General features: G+C 41.6%; 1 protein-coding gene and 1 pseudogene across 1 annotated transcript in view; one reads left to right on the top strand and one right to left on the bottom strand.

The window, feature by feature from the left end:
• The window catches only part of Adgre1 (adhesion G protein-coupled receptor E1), a 117,600-nt gene that overhangs the window by 69,849 nt on the left and 25,665 nt on the right, over window positions 1-22,086 (top strand). The window contains exons 13-17 of the mRNA XM_021186488.3: window positions 462-581; window positions 3,255-3,439; window positions 4,355-4,525; window positions 7,176-7,370; window positions 9,355-9,590. Coding sequence (XP_021042147.3) covers window positions 462-581; window positions 3,255-3,439; window positions 4,355-4,525; window positions 7,176-7,370; window positions 9,355-9,590 — 907 coding nt within the window. The remainder of the gene's footprint in view (window positions 1-461; window positions 582-3,254; window positions 3,440-4,354; window positions 4,526-7,175; window positions 7,371-9,354; window positions 9,591-22,086) is intronic.
• On the bottom strand, window positions 2,396-2,880 carry LOC110312682 (U1 small nuclear ribonucleoprotein C pseudogene; annotated as a pseudogene).

The following is a 22,086-nucleotide window of genomic DNA, read 5'->3' as shown; positions in this document are numbered from 1 at the left end:
ACCCCAGCATATCTTCTAGGTAGGACAAATTGTAGGCCAAAGGTTTGGGCCTACAACACCAACCCAATGGCTGGGTTGGTATCCAGTCCCTCCAATGGAGGTCTTGCCTGGTTATAAGAGATGGCTGGTTCAGGCTTATCCACCATTGCTGGGAGTCTTAACCTCATAGATTTCTGGGATTTTCCATTACACTAGGTTTCTAGCTCATCCAAGAGATGATCTCCCCATTTCAGTTTTCTCTCCCAGTTCTCACCCCTCTGTCCTCCCTCTACCTCATCCCTCCTGCTCTCATCCTCCCCTCCCCTGTTCACTCATGATGTCTATTTTATTTTTTCTTCACAGTGAGCTTCATGTACCATTGAGCCACCCTTTAAAGCTTCTGGGTTTCTTGGACAGAAACCAAATTAGAGATACATATATTTTCTGTGTGTCTTAACAAAAACAACCCCCTTTACTTTCAGACATCGAAAGCAAAGTCATCACTGAAGAGTGCAAGGAGGAGAATGAGTCCATTAACTTGACAGCCAGAGGGGACAAGATGAATGTTGGCTGTTTCATAATCAAAGAATCAGTATCTACAGGTACAAAGCCACCTTGACAGTCAGCCCACTTGGCTTGCTGATCATTGCAAGGCAGTTATGGGTGGTTGAGAACTGATGGGAGAGAGTTATGCCTATTGGGGATGTTGAACATTAAAAGTAAACATTAAGATCAAGATACTGGAGCATGGTCTGTAACCAGTAGGGTGTGACTACCAGCTATGTGTTACTGTCTTGAGTTCTGATGATCTATCCACCTGGTTTATTCTATTGTAAGGCTTTCCACTGAGTTCTAAAATTTGATTTATTGAGCTTATCAATTTTGCAATTTCAGTGTGATGCTGTCACTATTTCTAATCTCTTTAGTGAACATGTCTTTTGTGACCAGTTTTCTTTGTGGATGTGGTGCATTTAGGTTCCAGCAGATGGCTCTATGTACAGGCAACACAAGATGGAATCTCCCTCCTTCCACCCTGTCATTTCTTCCTCTCCCTTTATCCTCCTCTCCTCCATTTTCTTTGCTTTTCTGAGTAAGCTCTGTGATGGTTAGTTTTAACTACCAACTTGACACAGCCTTGAATCATCTGGGAAGAGTGTTAGTGAAGGGCTGACTAGGTAAGGATGGCTTATGGATGTGTCAGTGGGTGTCTGTCTTGCATTAGTTGATGTGGAAAGACCTGGTCCACTGTGGGTGGCACCATTCTCTGGACTGTGTGAATAGAAGAAGCAAACTGAGTAGTGCAGAGAGCAAGGAAGCAAAAATTCACACTCTGTTTGCTCTTGACTGTAGTTGTGATGTGACTAGCTGCTTGAGTTCCTGCTCTGACAAATTTTAAATACTAGGGAGTTTATTAACACAACAGTAAGCAGATTAAGTGTAAGTGTGTGTGAGAAAAAAAATTTTGGTGTCTATCTATCATCTATCTATCTATCTATCTATCTATCTATCTATCTATCTATCTATCTGTCATCTATCTATCTATCTATCTATCTATCTATCTATCTATCTATCTATCTATCATCTATGTGTGTGTATACAAACATGCATGAGCATGTGCATACATGCACACACACATACCATGGTACATGAATGGCAGTTACAAGACAACTTTCAGGAGTCAGTTTGGCTCCCTTCACTGTGTGGGGAGTGTATAGAATTCAGGTCTTCAGGGTTGGTGACAAACACTTTCCTCTGATGAGCCATCTCTTCAGCGCCAGGTGTATGTGATTTGGTGGCTTCTAAGTTACATTGCTTATTGGTTTCATTTATGTATAATTTATTTTGTTTGGCCCTAGGCAGCCAGCATGAGCCCTCACAAATACTAGGCCATCTCTCCACTAAGCTCCCATCCCTTTCAGAAGATCTGCAGATGATGCAGGGCTAAAGCTTAAGTTCACTTTAAAACTCGAGAAAAAAAATCATGCAGTCTGCTTTCTTCACTTCTCAGAAATGACTCCCCTTTATACATGAAATCATATGGTGTTTCACAAGCTGTAGTGTTTATATTATGGACGAGTGAGGAGTGTAGATGGGTCAAAGTGTGAACTTTCTGCCCCTAAGTCAGCACAGCTCTGTTGATTATTCCTAGTGCCCTCTTTGAGATGGCTCCAGGAAACCATCTCCTTAGGTGTTTGGTATTTGGTATTTTTTTTTAACTAAACCAGCTGATGATTTTTTTTCCACATTTCACAATATAAGTGAAAAACTGCACTTTTTTGTTTTACTTCTCCCTCCAAAAGTATTCTGTCTGTTAGGAAGGAAAGTTTCCTTGTCATGCATCTAGTAAACACTCAGGCTCAGCACCAAAATCTGGTGAAACACAAGAAATACAAAACAAAAAAGAGCCCTTCTGCTCTTATCTGTTTGGCTGAGTCATGCCAGGCCGTGTGGGCACCAACATAGGACAGGTGGGAGGTCTTATCATTGGAGGCCCGGGCATTATGGATATGTGGCTTCCCATGGGTTATCTCATCCCAGGAGCTGGTCCCAGGGCATCATCCTCATACAGGAGGAGGGTCCATCATTGGCATCATGGTAGGGCCTCCCATGTGGGAAACAGGCTTCATGCCAGGCCTAGGAGGGCCCAGAAGACTTGGGGGAGGTGGGATCATGGCCCCTGCAGGGGGAGGAGCAGAGAATGGGGCTAGGGGTATCTTTCTTTGTTGAAATGCAGCCATTGTTTTGTCAATCAGGGTCTGGGTGGGTCTACTTTTTCATCCATTCCTGGTAATAGTCTTTCACATTCTCTTTGTATTTTGGACCACTGCAGTGTGTCTTCCTCATAGATGAAGAATTGTAGGTAAGATATATATCATAGTAATCACAATAAAACTTAGGCATGTTGCTCCACAGGTTGTTGGCTACCCCAGTCCCCACTGTCAGGAACTGGTGTTTGGTGTCTTAGACCTGCTGAGATTTCTTAACTCTCAGAGAGTAGGAACGGCAGCCTGGAGTTTGGGTTGAGTTTCTTTCCTTTCCCATGTCTCTTCTTTCCCTAGTTTTCCAACCCTGCCTCAACTGATCTGAAAATTCTTGGTTATTTAAGTCCTAAGAATAAACTGGGGAGAGTCTGTATATGTACATGTCATGTGTGCCACATGAGTGTACACATGTTGCTGTATGTACACATATTTCCTGTGTGCACATGTGCCATCTATAATATCTATGGAACAAGTAATTCTTTCCTTCTTTGTTTTTAATTTGGGGACATGCAGGGGCCCCAGGAGTGGCTTTTGTCTCATTTGCACACATGGAATCAGTTTTAAATGAACAGTTCTTTGAAGATGGCCAGTCCTTCCAGAAGCTGAGGATGAATTCCCGTGTTGTTGGTGGCACTGTGACCGGGGAGAAGAAGGAGGACTTCTCCAAGCCTATTATCTATACCCTCCAGCACATCCAGGTTTGTGCTGTGTCTTCTGAGACCTTTAGTTGTCTATGGAGGAGTCTTGCTACCCAAGATGCTCTAACCTATTTAAGAAACGATTTCCAAATGATCACAGATTTGGATGCAAAAATGCATTCCCATTTTTCCTTTACTAGAGAGATGCTGTGTGCCCTTTTCTAAGTTTCCTCAGTAGTGACACACTATAACCTACAATGTAACAAGTGTTCATGCTCGTGAGGATGCATTAGTGCGAGTGTGCATGTGGTAGCTAAAGATCAATGTTAGGTATCTTTATTGCTCTCATTTTATTTTTTAAAGTCTTATTTATTTATTCTTTTTAAGATTTATTTTTATTATTCATAATTATGTGTATGTTTTCCTGTGGGTATGTGCATGCAAGTGCATGTGCCGTGGAGTCCAGAACCATCAGATTTGATGTAGCTGGAGTTACAAGTGGTTGTGAGCCACCTAATATGGACACTGGGAACCAAACTCAGCTTTTCCAGAAGAGTAGCAAGTGCTACTAACCACTGAGCAATCTACCTTGCCCCATTCGTTTTTAAGACAATATCTTTCACAGAACCAAGAGCTTGTTGATTCATCCAGGCTGTCTGGTCAACAAGTCATATAAATTCTTATCTCTGCCTTCCAAAGCCAGGATTTAAATGTGTGTGTGTGCTAGGCATTTGAATAGCTCCCCATACACATACAGCAAGGACTTTTGTCTGCTGAGCTATCTTCCTGGCTCTGAAAGAAGTTTTCTTGAAGCAATAACAGTAGTCCGACACCAGATCAAGCACCAGGACAGACTGGAATACAGTCAGTTTTTCCATTTCCTGAGTTTCTAGTCCCAGATGAATCCCAAGTCTGGTCACATTGAATCCATTCCAGTGTGAAGTTCTCAGGAGACTGGGGCTTCTGATCTTTCAGCCAAAGCAGAAGTCTGAGAGGCCTATCTGTGTCTCCTGGAACACTGATGTGGAGGATGGGAGATGGACACCCTCGGGCTGTGAGATTGTGGAAGCATCCGAGACACACACAGTCTGCAGCTGTAACCGGATGGCAAACTTGGCCATCATCATGGCTTCTGGGGAGCTTACGGTGAGTATTGGTAGCTCATTCATGTTTCCCTGAGTATCTTGCCTAAAAACTAGTAGAGGTGATTGGCAGACCATCTTTTGTGTCTCTCTATGGTCTTGAGTATTGCATAAGGTAACCATAGAGGGAGAGGAATGTGTGTCACACCTCCATGAGTAAGGAATTCATCATGTGGTTAGAAAGCTATGACACTGAAGTACAAAATCAGACATAATAACCCTGTATTACTCAGGATTTCTAAGAGGAACAGGACCAAGAGAAGAGGGATTGTTAGAGGGATTTTATTAGATTGGCTTGCATAATATGATGTGTGCATTCCAACAATGGCTGCCTTCACATTAGAGTGGCTGAGAACCCAGTAAATGATCAATATAAAGCACTAGATATTTCAGCAGCCTCACTCTGGCACTAACAGTCTGGAGGACTTCTGGAGCACCATGGATTTTCTGTTCACATTGGAAACCTGAAGAATCTGGATTCTGGTATCAGCCAAGGAACGTTGTAGCAGCTACAATATCAGAATAGATGAACTTGCCAGTAAGATGTGAAGGCAATGAGGCAGAAAGCAAAGCTTTTGCATTAGACCATTTTTGTCTAGGCTGGATCTTCCCACCTCAAATAACTTGATCAATAATATTTCTCAAGGATGTGCCCAATAGTTGATCTCTTAGTAGACTTGTGATTTATCCAAGTTGACTACCAAAATGAACTGTCACAGACTATAATCAAACATACCCAATATATTTCACAGGTCTCATTTAATGAAGAGTTACTAACAAGGAGCTTAATGATCTAGGACTTTTTGCTTGAAGCTAATTGTTAATTAGTCAATTTCAAATTTCATGGGACAGAAGATTGATGCTCAGTGACATGTCTCATCGTGTAGTTAGTGACTAGTGGAGGTAGGACCTGAACTTTGAGATAGCCTGGCCCCAAAGTTCTCTTTCTACTAAACTATAGACATCAACCAGAAATTGAGCTGTAGGAATTCCTAGATGACAGTGAAGGTTGATAATATACTGACATCACTCAGGACTCATCCCCACCCTCAAAGGATGCTCTGCACTCCATTACTGGAACAAACATCTATAAATTGTAATTCCCACAATACCTTGCTATTAGGTTAAAGGTGTAGTGTAGGATCTTCATTGAGATATATTCATAACAGGGTACATGAAGTAAGCACAAATAAATGTATGACTTAATAAAGAAAAATTTCCTTAATTTGTGTGAAAACTGTCCTTGGCTGATGTATTAGGAACAAGGACACTTGCATACTATGGAGGTACCAAGCATCTTATAGAATGTGTAGGTTAGGACTTTCAGTGGGACAGCAGGGAGAATGTTCCCTTTTAGGTTCTGTGTGGGTCACTTTTTTTCTTGGATAAGGTACTTTACCCCTTTGAGTGGAATCCAACTCTCTCATGTCAAAGCAGCAAGAATAAAAAGCTAACACACAGTTAACACCACAGGACACAGTTTTAAGTACTTGTATGCATTTACTATAATCCTACATAAATGGCCATATAAAGCAGTCATGGGGATATGGCTGACTCTGTAAAGTGCTTGCCATGTGTCACAAGAGTATGAGTTTGTTCTCTAGCACCCATGTAAAAATAGCTATGGATAGTGACAAAGACTTGAAATCTCCCCAGTTGAGGAGGTAGAGACAAGTGGATCCAGGAACTCACTGGTGAGATCCAGACCAATGAGAGACCCCTTGGTTAATATTCCTTATTGTGACACCTGAAGTTGTCCTCTGTCCTTCACATTCATGTGTACACAAGTGCACCTGCACACACATAAGCACACACATACAGATATACACAATCCTATCTAATTGATCAACAGGCATTTATGTTTCATCATAATTACTATGACTGGGAGCTGACAAAATTGTGGGCAGTTTTTTTTTTTTTAAACAGTCTGTGACAGTGTTGTGTACAGGACCCTGTGATGCACTGGCTGTCATTATCTTTAACATAGAGAAGGCACCACAAATTTTCAAACTATTCATTAATGAACAGTATTGGGAAAGGACAGTTACTTTCCATCTAAATTGAAATGTCTCAGATACCAGCAACTTTGTGAGGGCTCAGCCCAAGAGGCAGAAACCACTTCAGATGTTTGGAGAAATGAGGGATTTAATACAGGCAATTGTGCACTCACAAAATCTTTAGAAAGAATGGAGGAGCTTCAGGGTCATCCTCCTCTCACAGTTCAGTTCAAAAGGCCCAGAATTGCTGGTGTCATTTGTGCTCTCTTCTTAGGCAAGGGGGAGTTTGGCCACAGCTCATCTGACCTACAAATGGCTGGTAGTTTCCTTTTTTTCTGCCTTCCCAGATGTCTGTATATATATTCCATGAAGAATCTATACTACACACTCTATGACCAGGGATTCTGGGAACAGTAGTTTGTAGATGTCCTCTCTAGTATGGAGGGCCAAGAAAACACTGGGGGCTGTGTGTGAGTACTCAGAGGTGCAGTCAGGTTGCGCAGAGTATCATGGATAACATTCAGATCATTCTGAGGCCAGGGGATATAAGTCTTGAGATTTTCAGGAGGTCTGGTTAAGGTGTTTTTTTTTTTTCTGGTGCTGAGGGGGGAATTCTAGTTTTATTGTGAAACCAACAATTGTTCTCCTTCCTGGTAGATGGAATTCTCCTTGTATATCATCAGCCATGTGGGTACAGTCATCTCCCTGGTTTGTCTCGCCCTGGCCATAGCCACCTTCCTGCTGTGTCGTGCTGTTCAGAACCACAATACCTACATGCACCTGCATCTTTGTGTGTGTCTCTTCTTGGCCAAGATTCTCTTCCTCACCGGTATAGACAAGACTGACAACCAGGTTTGTGATCCTTGGGCTGTGCCCCTATCCAGCTGCACCATCTGCCCATGTTCCTTTTGTTCATCACTATCTAGTTCCCTCTCCCGGGGCCTTTTCATAGTGTCCCCTGACAGTGACTCAGTTTTCTCTGTATTGCTGTGATAAACAATATGACTAAAAGCAACTTGGGCAAGAAAAGGATTTTTTTTTAGCCTACACTTTCATATCACAGTCCACAAAGGCAAGAACTAAAGTAGGGACCATGTAGGAATGCTGGTTGCTGGTTTTCTCCTCTTGACCAACACAGCCTGCTTTCTTATACAATGTAGGACTACCAACCAGGGATGGTGTTGCTCATGATGAGCTGGGCCCCCCCATCTCAATGCTCCACACTCTTACCTACAGGTTAATCTTATGAAGGCAATTCCTTAGTCAAGGTTTCCCCTCCCCAGTTGACTTCAGTTTGTGTCAGGTTGACAAGAAACTAACCAGCATAGTCAAGCTCTCACTGAATTGATCTATTGTGATAGGTATCTGTCTAAAATCAGCTCCTAAAACATTTTATGAACTATTTTAGTCCCTTCCATTGTTCTATTTTCTTGTTATTTTTGAGTATGTGGCATGCATGCATGCGTGTGTGTGTGCGTGTTTGTGCATATGTGTGTATGTGTGTGTGTGTGTGTGTGTGTGTGTGTGTGTGTGAATCCGTTTGAACACAAGTGTGTGGTGTTCATATGGAGGTTCAATGTAAGGATTTATCCTCAACCACTCTTCCACATTTCTCACTGAGGTGAGGTATCTCAGTTAAACCAGAGCTGGCCAATATGGTTATACTCAGTAGCAGGCTTCCTTCCAGGGCTGGAATTACAGGTGAACCACTGTGCCCACTTAGCACTTATGTGGGTTCTAGGAATCCATACTTTTGGAGGAATCCAGTCCTTAGTCCTCACACTTCTGTTACAAGTGCTTTAGCAATAGAGGTCTCTCACCACCCTGCTTTCTCTCTCTCTCTTCCTCTCTCTCTCTCTCTCTCTCTCTCTCTATATATATATATATATATATATACACACATACATACACATATATGTATATATACATACACACACATATATAAAATAGTGTGTGTGTTTGAATGTCTGCACACATGTTGGATATATGCACATGGCATGGCATGCAATACAACATACAACACAACTAACAGGAATCACTTTTCTCCTTTCATGCGATCAAGCTTGGCAGCAAGTTCGTTGATCAGCTGCTGAGCCATCTCATTGCCCTGACCTTGTATTTTTGAGACAGAATCTCTCATTGGTCTGGAACTCACCAAATAGTCTAGGCTGGCTAGGTAGTGATCTCCAGGCAGTCTCCATCCCTCCTCTATACTGTCAGGCCTGCAGGTACACATTTTCTTGGCTGGATTTTTACAAGGATACTGGGGATGGATTATCTTACCTATGGAGCATTGAGTGGGAAAATACTTTACTGCCTGATGACAGACTGAAAAGATTCCACACAAGTCTAGTTGGTGAATGAATGTGATAGTGGACTTATAGACCACATGGTCACTTACAAGCGTGTGGGCAACTCCCACATAGTTGCATCAGTGCAGAGTCACACTGCATTATGGATGATGATCTCTTGGAAACTGTATCATGGGTTCCCCTTTCCCCTCAAGTTTCCACTGCTTATGTACCCTAACATTTTCTAGGGTTACTCTCAGCTATGGGAAACCTGGAAGAAGTACACTTGGAGTCCCAGGTGGCCATTCTCTTGCTTCCTTGATGAGATCCATTATTGTGACTACAGACTTTTCTCTGTTTTGTTGTCATGGCTACCTGGCCAAGGTATTCACTCATCCTAGATAGTGAAGGGGTGACTCCATTACGCTTAGTGGAAAACAGACTACTGTTTGAGGAACCCCAGTAGAGGCCATTCCTCTCTCTTTTTAGTACTTCTACCTTCTGCCTGCATGGGGGATCCTGATATACAGACTTCTTCCCTGCAGACGGCTTGTGCCATCATTGCGGGATTCCTACACTATCTTTTCCTTGCCTGCTTCTTCTGGATGCTGGTGGAGGCAGTGATGCTCTTCCTGATGGTGAGAAACCTGAAGGTGGTGAATTATTTCAGCTCTCGCAACATCAAGATGCTGCACCTCTGTGCCTTTGGCTATGGGCTTCCAGTCCTGGTGGTCATAATCTCTGCTTTTGTACAGCCACGGGGCTATGGGATGCATAATCGGTGAGTGTAATTTTTTCTCTATAAAGACCTTGTTACCAAGCTTCATGATAACTGTACTAGTTACTTGATTGATGCCATGACAAAATACTTAATAATAATAATAAAATTAAGGGAGGAAGGTTTTATTTTATATACATGTTGAAGGTGTATGCTACATCATTGCAGAGAAGTCAGGAAAGGGACTCAAGCAGGAACCTGGAGATGGGACCCATGGAAAAAGGATTTTCTCTGGCTCACTTATGGTCATGTAAGTTCCAGGCCTACCTGCCTAGGAATGGTATTGTCCACAGTAGTCTAGAACCTTCTGCATCAACTAGCATTTAAAGAGACAACCTAAAGATATACCCACAGGCCAATTTGATGGAGGTAGTTCCTCAATAGAGGTTCCCTTTACCCAGGAGACTTTAGTATGTATTGAGTTAACAAGCACTAACCATCAAAGCATTCAAACTACAGAATATCTATGTGACCACTAAGAGTAGTGATTCCAGCAGTGATGTCACCAAGTGACTTAATCCTGATTGATCATGTATATAGGCAAGAAGACATTTCTGGGGTGGAAATCACAGGCCTTTGAGTATTCTTTCAGCTACAAGAACTAGGCTTCTACAGCTCCAGGCTGTAGAATTCAACTATTTATTTCTCAAAGTACTCAGATGGGAGGCATTCTAGTTTCACATCTGTTGTTCTGCTAGATTACTTTGACAAAAGGCAATGCAGGAGAGAAGGGCTTCTATTTCAGTTTTCAGTTCTAGGTTACAGTTCATCATTGTGGGGAGTCAAGACAGGAACTTCAAATGTCCAGTCATATGGCATCCACAGTTAAAAGAAGAGAGAAATACACTCAGCTCCATTTTCCACTCTTACACAGTTTAGGAGCTCCCTACCTAGGGGATTGTTCTGTGCACATCAATTAACTTAATTTAGACCATGGACAACTGAGCCTGCTGCTTTCCATCTTCCCAATGTGCCCCTTCTATTTTTATTACATTTTTGGTGGTTAGCTAGTGAGTTTAACGTGGTTAATTATAGAGTATGGGTGAAAGTTTATTTACAGGAGTGTGGGCAAGTGAAGAAAATCTCTCTCTCTCTCCTCTCTCTCTCTCTCTCTCTCTCTCTCTCTCTCTCTCTCTCTGTCTCTGTCTGTTTCTGTCCTTCTTTTCTTTCTGTCTCTCTGTCTCTGTCTCCTCCCCCCCCCTTCTAGCAACAATTAGCTGCCTAACAATCCTCAGGGAGAAGTGGGTATTTGTGGTATACTCAAGGTAGCCAGTTGGGCTAGCATGAGGGAAGGTTCTTGACTGGTTGTCCTATGCAATTGGGGTGCCAAGGAAGGAGGTTATAGCTGTCAGTTAGTCAACTTGCTTTGGATCCCAACATTATTATCTTACTTAAAGAAAAATATGAAACTGTGTCCTTGAAATTGGGGTTTATCATTAGCATGAAATACTGGTTTAACAGTATGTTACAATACTCTAGCAATGTTTGCTACATACAGAACATGCAACTGTCTGAGTGTACTATTCCAGAAAAAGAATATCTAGTTGGGCTAATCTGACTGTTTTCCTAAATGCATAAATAAAACCTGCTCAGTCTGTATAATGATACTTGTATATATGTTTTTTCTTTTGTATTTATTTCCTTCCTTCCTTCCTTCCTTCCTTCCTTCCTTCCTTCCTTCCTTCCTTCCTTCCTTCCTTCCTTCCCTCCTCCCCCTCTCTCCCCCTGTCTCTCTCTTTCTTTTCTTTTCTTTTCTTTTCTTTTCTTTTCTTTTCTTTTCTTTTCTTTTCTTTTCTTTTCTTTTCTTTTCTTTTCTTTTCTTTTCTTTTCTTTTCTTTCTTTCTTCCTTCCTTCCTTTCTTTCTTTCTTTCTTTCTTTCTTTCTTTCTTTCTTTCTTTCTTTCTTTCTTTCTTTTTTTTTTTTTTGCACTCCAGGTTTTATTCCATTCCTGGTCCACCCTCCAATTCTTCCACATCCCATACTTCCTCCCCACACCCCTGTCTCCACAAGGATGCCCCCCCCCCATCAGACCTCTAAACTCCCTGGGGCCTCCAGTCTCTTGAGGGTTAGGTGACTCATCTCTGAATGACACAGGCCTGGCAGTCCTCTGCTGTATATGTGTTGAAGGTCTCATATCAGCTGATATATGCTGCCTGGTTGGTGGTCCAGTGTTTAAGAGATTTTAGGGGTCCAGGTTAATTAAGACTGCTGGTCCTCCTACAGGGTCATCCTTCTCCACAGCTTCTTCCAACTTTTCCCTATTTCAACCCCAGGGCTTACCAGCTTCTGTCCATTGGTTGGGTGCAAATATCTGCATCTGACTCTTTCAGCTGCTTGTTGGGTCTTTCTGAGAGCAGTCGTGATAGGTTCCCCCGCCCCCACTTTTGAGCGCTCCATGACCTCAGTAATAGTGCTAGGTCTTGGGGTCTCCCCTTGAGCTGGATCCCATGTTGGGCCTGTCACTGGACCTTCTTTTCCCCAGACTCCTCTCAATTTCCATTCCTGCAGTTCTTTCAGACAGGAACAATTATGAATCAGAGTTTTGACTGTGGGATGGCAACCCTATCCATCACTTGATGCCCTGCCTTTCTGCTGGAGGTGGGCTCCACAAGTTCCCTCTCCCACTGTAGGGCATTTGATCTAAGGTCTCTCCCTTTGAGTCCTGAGAGTCTATCACTTTCCGGGTCTCTGGTACATTCTGGGCGCCCCCCCCCCAACCTCCTACTCCCAAGGTTGCCTATTTCCATTCGTCCTGCTGGCCCTCAGGGCCTCAGTCCTGGTCTCCCCACCCAATACCAGATAATGTCCCCCTCTTCCCCCATCCCTTCCCCTTTCCTTCCCAGGTACCTCCTTCCCTCCCCCTTGTGGTTGCTTTCTTCTCCCTCCCAAGTGGGACTGAGGCATCCTCATGTGGGCCCTTCAGATTGTTGAACTTTTTGAGTTTTGTGGAGTGTATTTTATGTTTTCTGTACTTCTTTTTGGCTAATATCCACTTATTAGTGAGTACATACCGTGCATATCCTTTTGGGTCTGAGTTACCTCACTCAGGATATTTTCTAGTTCCCTCCATTTACATGCTCAGGATGTTCTCATGCTTAATAGCTGAGTAGTATTCCATTGTGTAAATGAATCAGATTTTCTGGATCCATTCTTCTGTTGTGGGACATCTGGATTGTTTCCAGCTTCTGGCTATCATAAATAAGGCCTCTGTGAACACAGTGGAACATGTGCCTCTGTGACATAGTGGGACATCTTTTGGGTATATTCCCAAAAGTGGTATTGCTGGGTCTTCAGGTAGATCTATTTCCAATTTTCTGAGGAACCTCCAGATTGATTTCCAGATTGGTTGTACCACTTTGCAATCCCACCAGCAATGGAAGAGTGTTCCTCTTTCTCCACTACCTTGCCAACATGTGTTGTCACTTTCGGTTTTGATCTTAGCCATTCTGATTGGTGTAAGGTGGAATCTCAGGGCCCTTTTGATGTGCATTTCTCTGATCACTAAGGACTTAGAACATTTCTTTAGGTGCTTCTTAGCCATTTGAGATTCCTGTGTTGTGAATTCTTGGTTTAGTTCTCTACCCTATTTTTTGATTGGGATTTTTGGTTTTTTTGATGGTTAGCTTCTTATATATTTATATGTTAGTTCTTTATATATTTTGGATATTAGCCCTGTATTGGATGTGGGATTAGTGAAGATTTTTTTCCCAATCTGTGGGTTGCCAATGTGTCTTTTTGACTATGTCCTTTGCCTTACAGAAGCTTTCCAGTTTCACGAGGTCCCATTTATCAATTCTTGATGTCAGAGCATGATGATTAGAGTTCTGTTTAGGAAACTTCCCCCTGTGCCAATGCCTTCAAGGCTCTTTCCCACTTTCTCTTCTATTAGATTCACTGTATCTGGTTTTATGTTGAGGTCCTTCATCAACTTGGATTAGAGTTTTGTGCAAGGTGACAAAATGGGTCTATTTTCATTTTTTCTACATACAGACAGCCAGTTATATCAGTACCATTTATTGAAGATCTTTTTTTTTTCTTCATCAAAGGTCAAGTGTCTGTAAGTGTGCTGTTTATTTCTTGGTCTTAAATTCTATTCTATTGGTAAATTTGTCTGTCTCTGTACCAATAGTATGGAGTTTTTATCACTATTGCTCTGTAGTAGAACTTGAGGTCAGGGATGGTAATCCCCCCAGCCATTCCTTTATTGTTAAGAATTGCTTTTGCTAGATGGCCTAGTTAGCTATCACTGGAAAGAGAGACCCATTGGACTTGCAAACTTTATATGCCCCAGTACAGGGGAACTCCAGGGCCAAAAAGGGGGAGTGGGTGGGTAGGGGAGTGGGGGTGGGTGGGTATGGGGAACTTTTGGGATAGCATTGGAAATGTAAATGAGGAAAATACCTAATTAAAAAAAAGAATTGCTTTTGCTATTTTGGGTTGTTTGCCTTTCCAGATGAATTTGAGAATTACTTTTTCCACATCTTTGGAGAATTGTGTTGGGATTTTGATGGGGATTACATTGAATCTATAGATTGCCTTTGGTAGGATGCCCAGTTTTACTATGTTAATTCTGCCAATCCATGAGCATGGGAGATTTCTCCATTTTCTGAGCTCTTCTTCAATTTCTTTCTTGAAAAGCTTGAAGTTGTTGTCATACAGATCTTTCACTTGTTTGGTTAGAGTTGCCCCAAGATATTTTATATTATTTGTATCTAATGTGAAGGAAGTTGTTTCCCTAATTTCTGTCTCAGCCTGTTTATCATTTGTATAAAGGAAAGCTACTGATTTATTTGAGTAAATTTTATATCTGGCCACTTTGCTGAAGCTGTCTATCAGCTGGAGAAGTTCTCTGGTAGAGTTTTTGGAGTCACTTATGTATACTATCATATCACTTGCAAACAGTGAATTCTTTATTTTTTCTTTGCCAGTTTGTATCCCCTTGATCTCTTTGTTGTCTTATTGTTCTAGCTAGCACTTCAAGTACTATGTTGAATAGATATGGGGAGAGTGGGCATCCTTGTTTTGTCTCCTATTTTAATGGGGTTGCTTCAAGTATCTCATCATTTAATTTCATACTGGCTATTTGTTTGCAGTAAATTGCTTTTCTTATGTTTAGATATGGGCCTTGAATTCCTGATCTCGCCAATACTTTTACCATGAAAGTGTGTTTTATTTTGTCAAACACTTTTTCTGCATCTGAAGAGATGACCATGCCATTTTTTTTGAGTTTGTTTATATACTGGATTGTGTTAATGGATTTTCATGTATTGAACCAACCTTGCATCCTTGGGGTGAAGCCTATGTGATCATGTTGAATGATGGTTTTGATGTGCTCTTGGATTTGGTTTGCAAGAATTTTATTTTATTTTTTATTGGATATTTTATTTACTTACATTTTAAATGTTATCCCCTTTCCTGATTTCTGCACCTCGAGAAATTCCCTATCCCATTTCCCCTCCTCCTGCTTCTATGAGGGTATGTCCCCACTCACCCACCCTTGCCTCCTCCACTCCTGCCTCCCCACCCTTGGATTCCCCTATACTGGGACATTGAGCCTTCTTGGGACCAAGGGCCCCTTCTCCCATTTGTGCTCAACAAGGCCATCCTCTGCTACATATACAGCTGGATCCATGGATCCCTCCATGTGTACTCCTTGGTTGGTGGTTTAGACCCTGGGAGCTCTGGTTTGTTGGTATTGTTTTTCTTCCTATGGGGATGCAAACCCCTTTAGCTCCTTCAGGCATTTCTCTTAACTTCTCCATTGGGGATCCCATGATCAGTTCAATGGTTGGCTGTGAGCATCTGCCTTTGTATATGTCAGGCTCTGGTGCAGCCTCTCAGGAGACAGCTATATCAGGATCCTGTCAGCATGCACTTCTTGGCATCCACAGTAGTGTTTGGGTTTGGTGACTGTATATGGGATGGATCCCAGGTGGAACAGTCTCTGGATGGCCTTTATTTTAGTCTCTGCTACATACTTTGTCTACATATTTGCTCTTGTGAGTAATTTGTTACTCCTTCTAAGAAGGACTGAAACACCCACACGTTGGTCTTCCTTATTCTTGAGCTTCCTGTGGTCAGTGAATTGTATCTTGGGTATTCCAAGCTTTTGGGCTAATATCCACTTATCAGTGAATGAATACCATGTGTCTTCTTTTGTGATTGGGTTACCTCATTCAGGATATTTTCTAGTTCCATCCATTTGCCTAAGAATTTCATGAATTCATTGTTTTTTTTGACCAATTAAGATTTTTATTAGATATTTTCTTTATTTACATTTCTTTTTTTTTTTGTCTTTCTTTTTTCTTTTTAAAGATTTATTTATTTATTATATGTAAGTACACTGTAGCTGTCTTCAGACACTCCAGAAGAGGGCGCCAGATCTCGTTACGGATGGTTGTGAGCCACCATGTGGTTGCTGGGATTTGAACTCCGGACCTTCGGAAGAGCAGTCGGGTGCTCTTACCCACTGAGCCATCTCACCAGCCCCCTTTATTTACATTTCAAATGCTATCCCGAAAGTTCCCTATACCCTCCCCCCCACCCTGCTCCCTACCCACCCACTCCCCCTTGAATTCATTGTTTTTAATAGCTGAGTAGTATTTCATTGTGTAAATGTATCACATTTTCTATATCCATTCCTTTGTTGGGGGGACATCTGGGTTCTTTCCAGCTCCTGGGTATTATAAATAAGGTTGCTAAGAACATAGTGGAACATGTGTCCTTGTTATATATTGGAGCATCTTTTGGGTATATGCTTGGGAGTGGTATAGTTGGATCCTCAGGTAATACTATGTCCAATTTTCTGAGGAACCACTAGAAAGATTTCCAGAGTGATTGTACCAACTTGTCATCCCATGAGAAATGGAGGAATGTCCCTCTTTCTGCACATTTTCCCCAGTATCTGCTGTCACCCGAGTTTTTGATCTTAGCCATTCTGACTGGTGTGAGGTGAAATCTCAGGGCTGTTTTGACTTGCAATTCCCTGATGACTAAGGATGCTGAATGTTTCTTTAGGTGTTTCTCAACCATTGAAGTTTCTTTAGTTGAGAATTTTTTGTTTAGCCTTGTACCTCATTTTAATAGGGTTATTTGATTATCTGGAGCCTAACGTTTTGAGTTCTTTGTATATATTGGATATTAGCCCTCTGTTGGATGTAGGATTAGTAAAGATCTTTTCCCAATCTGTTGGTTGCCGTTTCGTCCTATTGAAAGTGTCCTTTGCCTTACAGAAACTTTGCAATTTTATGAGGTCCCACTTGTCTATTCATAGAGCATAAGACACTGGTGTTCTGTTTAGGAAATATTCCCCTGTGCCCATGTGTTCGAGGCTTTCCCCCATTTTCTCTTCTATTAGATTCAGTGTATCTGGTCTTATGTGGAGGTCCTTGGTCTATTTGGACTTGAGCTTTCCAATGACTTCATGAAATTCTCAGGTAAATGAATCAACCTAGAAGATATCATCTTGAGTGTGGTAACCCAATCACAAAAGAACACACATGGCATGCAGTCACTGATTCCCAAGATACAATTCATAGACCATATGAAGCTCAAGAAGGAAGGCCAAAGTGGGAATGCTTCAAACCTTCTTAGAAGAGGGAATGAAATAATTGCATGAGCCAATACAGAGACAAAGTGTGGAACAGAGACTGAATGTAAGGCCAGACAGAGACTGCACCACCTGAGGATCCATCCAATATACAGTCGACAAACCCATACACTATTGTGGATGTCAAGAAGTTCATGCTGACAGGAGTCTGGTATAGCTGTCCCCTGAGAGGCTCTGCCAGAGCCTGACAAATACAAAAGTGGATGCTCCTATCCAACCATTGGACTGAGCCTGGGGACACCAAATGGAAGAGTTAGAGAATGGTCTGAAGGAGCTCAAGGGGTTTGCAGCCTCATAGGAGGAACAACAATATCAACCAACCAGATTTCTCCCCCCCACCTCCAGCTCTCAGGCACTAAACCACCAACCAAAGAGTACACATGGGTGCATATGTAGCAGAGGATGGCCTTGTTGGACATCAATGAGAGGAGAGGCCCTTGGTCTTATGAAGGCTTGATGCTCAAGTGTAGGGGAATTTCAGGCCAGGAATCAGGAGAGGGTGCGTGGTTGGGGGCATGCCCTCATAGAAGCAGGGGTAGGAGGTAGTGGGTAGGGGGTTTTCAGAGGGAAAGCCAGGAAAGGGGATAACAGTTGAAATATAAAGAAAGAAAATATCTAATAAAAATGGATAAATTTGCATTCTTCTACATGATGATCATGTTGAATAATGGCTTTGTTCTTGGATTCTGTTTGCAAGAATTTGTTGAGTATTTTTACATCAATATTCAAAAGCAAGTCTGGTCTGAAGTTTGCTTTTTTGGTTGGGTCTTTGTGTGGTTTAGGCATCAGAGTAATTGTGGCATAATAGAATTAATTAGGTAGTGTTTCTTCTGTTTCTATTTTATGAAACAGTTTGAGAAATATTGGTATTAGGTCTTTTTCAAAGATCTGGTAGAATTCTGCACTAAATCCATCTGGCCCTGGGCTTTGTGGTTGGGAGGTTTTTATTGACTTACTCTATTTCCTTATGGGATATGTGCCAGGTTAGATAGTTTAACTGCTCTTAATTTAACTTTGGTAAGTGGTATCTGTCTAGGAAAATCATCCATTTCATTTAGATTTTCCAGTTTTGTGGAGTTTTTGTGGTAGGATCTGATGATTTTTTGCACTTTCTCCGTTTCTCTTCTCTCTCCCTTTTTATTTATAATTTTGTTAATTTGGATATTTCTTCTGGGCCCTTTAGTTAGTTTGGCTAGGTGTTTCTCTATCTTGTTGATTTTCTCAAAGAACCAGCTTTTGTTTCTCTTTGTTTCTATTTGGTTGATTTTGGCCCCGAGTTTGACTATTTTCTGCCTTCTACTCCTCTTGGGTGTGTTTGCTTCTTTTTGTTCTAGAGCTCTCAGGCATGTTGCTAAGTTGCTAGTGTAAGGTCTCTCCAGTTTCTTTACCAGGGCGTTTAGTGCTATGAGTTTTCCTCTTAGCACTGCTTTCATTGTGTCCCATAAGTTTGGGTATGATGTGTCAACATTTTCATTGAATTCCAGGAAGTCTTTTATTTCTTTATTTCTTCCCTGATCAAGTTAACATTGAGTAGAGAGTTGTTCAGTTTTCATGTGTATGTGGGATTTCTGTTGTTTTTGCTATTATTGAGGACTAGCCTTAGGCCATGGTGATATGATAGGATTCATGGGATTATTTCAATCTTCTTGTATGGGTTGAGGGTTGTTTTATGGGTGAAATGTTCTGTAGATATCTGTTAAATCCATTTGGTTCATAACTTCTATTAGTTTTACTATGTCTCTGTTTAGTTTCTGTTTCCATGACCTGTACATTGGGGAGAGTGGAGTGTTAAAGTCTCCCACCATTATTGTGGGGATTCAATGTTCCCTTTTGAGGTGTAGTAAATTTCTTTTATGAATGTGGGTACCCTTGCATTTGAGGCATAGATATTCAGAACTGAGAGCTTGCTAGATTTTCCCTTTGATGAATATGAAGTGTCCTTCCTCATTACACTTCATAACTCTTGGTTGAAAGTCTATTTTAATGGATACTAAGATGGGAACCACTTGCTTGGAAGACCTTTTTCCATTCTTTTACTCTGAATTAGTGTCTGTCTTAGTTATTGAGGTGTGTTTCCTGTGTGCAGCAAAATGCTGGATCCTGTTCTCATATCCAGTCTGTTAGATTATGTCTTTTTGTAGGTGAGTTGAGTCCAATTATATTGAGAGATATTAACGACAGGTGGATGTTGGTTTCTATCTTTCTTTTTTTTACGTATTTTCCTCAATTACATTTCCAATGCTATCCCAAAAGTCCCCCATACCCCCCCCCCCTTCCCTATCCACCCATTCCCATTCTTTTGGCCCTGGCATTCCCCTGTATTGGGGCATATAGAGTTTGCAAGTCCAATGGGCCTCTCTTTCCAGTGATGGCCAACTAGGCCATCTTTCGATACATATGCAGCTAGAGACAAGAGCTCCGGGGTACTGGTTAGTTCATCATGTTGTTCCCCCTATAGGGTTGCAGATCCCTTTAACTCCTTGGGTACTTTCTCTAGCTTCTCCATTGGGAGCCCTGTGATCCATCCAATAGCTGACTGTGAACATCCACTCCTGTGTTTGCTAGGCCCCGGCATAGTCTAACAAGAGACAGCTATATCTGGGTCCTTTCAGCAAAATCTTGCTAGTGTATGTAATGGTGTCAGCGTTTGGAAGCTGATTATGGGATGGATCCCTGGATATGGCAGTCTCTAGATGGTCCATCCTTTCATCACAGCTCCAAACTTTGTCTCTGTAACTCCTTCCATGGGTGTTTTGTTCCCAATTCTAAGAAGGGGCATAGAGTCCATACTTTGGTCTTCATTCTTCTTGAGTTTCATGCATTTAGCAAATTGTATCTTATATCTTGGGTATCCTAAGTTTTGGGCTAATATCCACTTATCAGTGAATACATATTGTGTGAGTTCCTTTGTGATTGTGTTACCTCACTCAAGATGATGCCCTCCAGGTCCATCCATTTGGCTAGGAATTTCATAAATTCATTCTTTTTAATAGCTGAGTAGTACTCCATTGTGTAAATGTACCATATTTTCTGTATCCATTCCTCTGTTGAAGGGCATCTGGGTTCTTTCCAGCTTCTGGCTATTATAAATAAGGCTGCTATGAACATAGTGGAGCATGTGTCCTTCTTACCGGTTGGGACATCATCTGGATATATGCCCAGGAGAGGTATTGCTGGATCCTCCGGTAGTACTATGTCCAATTTTCTGAGGAACCGCCAGACTGATTTCCAGAGTGGTTGTACAAGCTTGCAATCCCACCAACAATGGAGGAGTGTTCCTCTTTCTCCACATCCTCGCCAGCATCTGCTGTTACCTGAATTTTTGATCTTAGCCATTCTGACTGGTGTGAGGTGGAATCTCAGGGTTGTTTTGATTTGCATTTCCCTGATGATTAAGGATGTTGAACATTTTTTCAGGTGCTTCTCTGCCATTTGCTATTCCTCAGGTGAGAATTCTTTGTTCAGTTCTGAGCCCCATTTTTAAATGGGGTTATTTGATTTTCTGGAGTCTACCTTCTTGAGTTCTTTATATATATATTGGATATTAGTCCCTTATCTGATTTAGGATAGGTAAAGATCCTTTCCCAATCTGTTGGTGGTTTTTTTGTCTTATTGATGGTGTCTTTTGCCTTGCAGAAGCTTTGCAGTTTCATGAGGTCCCACTTGTCAATTCTCGATCTTACAGCACAAGCCATTGCTGTTCTATTCAAGAATTTTTCCCCTGTGCCCATACCTTCAAGGCTTTTCCCCACTTTCTCCTCTATAAGTTTCAGTGTCTCTGGTTTTATGTGAAGTTCCTTGATCCACTTAGATTTGACCTTAGTACAAGGAGATAGGAATGGATCGATTTGCATTCTTCTACATGATAACAACCAGTTGTGCCAGCACCATTTGTTGAAAATGCTGTCTTTCTTCCACTGGATGTTTTTAGCTCCCTTATCGAAGATCAAGTGACCATAGGTGTGTGGGTTCATTTCTGGGTCTTCAATTCCATTCCATTGGTCAACTTGTCTGTCACTATACCAGTACCACGCAGTTTTTTTTTTTTTATCACAATTGCTCTGTAGTAAAGCTTTCGGTCAGGCATGGTGATTCCACCAGAGGTTCTTTTATCCTTGAGAAGAGTTTTTGCTATCCTAGGTTTTTTGTTATTCCAGATGAATTTGCAGATTGCACTTTCTAATTCATTGAAGAATTGAGTTGGAATTTTGATGGGGATTGCATTGAATCTGTAGATTGCTTTTGGCAAGATAGTCATTTTTACAATGTTGATCCTGCCAATCCATGAGCATGGGAGATCTTTCCATCTTCTGAGATCTTCTATAATTTCTTTCTTCAGAGACTTGAAGTTTTTATTATACAGATCTTTCACTTCCTTAGTTAGAGTCACGCCAAGATATTTTATATTATTTGTGACTATTGAGAAGGGTGTTGTTTCCCTAATTTCTTTCTCAGCCTGTTTATTCTTTTTTTTTCTTTTTTTTTAATTTTTAATATTTTTATTACATATTTTCCTCAATTACATTTCCAATGCTATCCCAAAAGTCCCCCATAGCGCCCCCCACTTCCCTACCCACCCATTCCCATTCTTTTGGCCCTGGCATTCCCCTATATTGGGGCATATAAAGTTTGCAAGTCCAATGGGCCTCTCTTTCCATTGATGGCCGACTAGGCCATCTTTCGATACATATGCCGCTAGAGACAAGAGCTCCGGGGTTCTGGTTAGTACATCATGTTGTTCCAACAATAGGGTTGCAGATCCCTTTAGCTCCTTGGTTACTTTCTCTAGCTTCTCCATTGGGAGCCCTGTGATACATCCAATAGCTGACTGTGAACATCCACTCCTGTGTTTGCTAGGCCCCAGCCTAGTCTCACAAGAGACAGCTATAT

This window comes from Mus caroli, unplaced genomic scaffold (assembly GCF_978045245.1).
Source record: "Mus caroli unplaced genomic scaffold, Mus_caroli_1 scaffold_18, whole genome shotgun sequence".
Taxonomy (NCBI): domain Eukaryota; kingdom Metazoa; phylum Chordata; class Mammalia; order Rodentia; family Muridae; genus Mus; species Mus caroli.
This window is presented reverse-complemented; position numbering and strand designations above follow the sequence as displayed.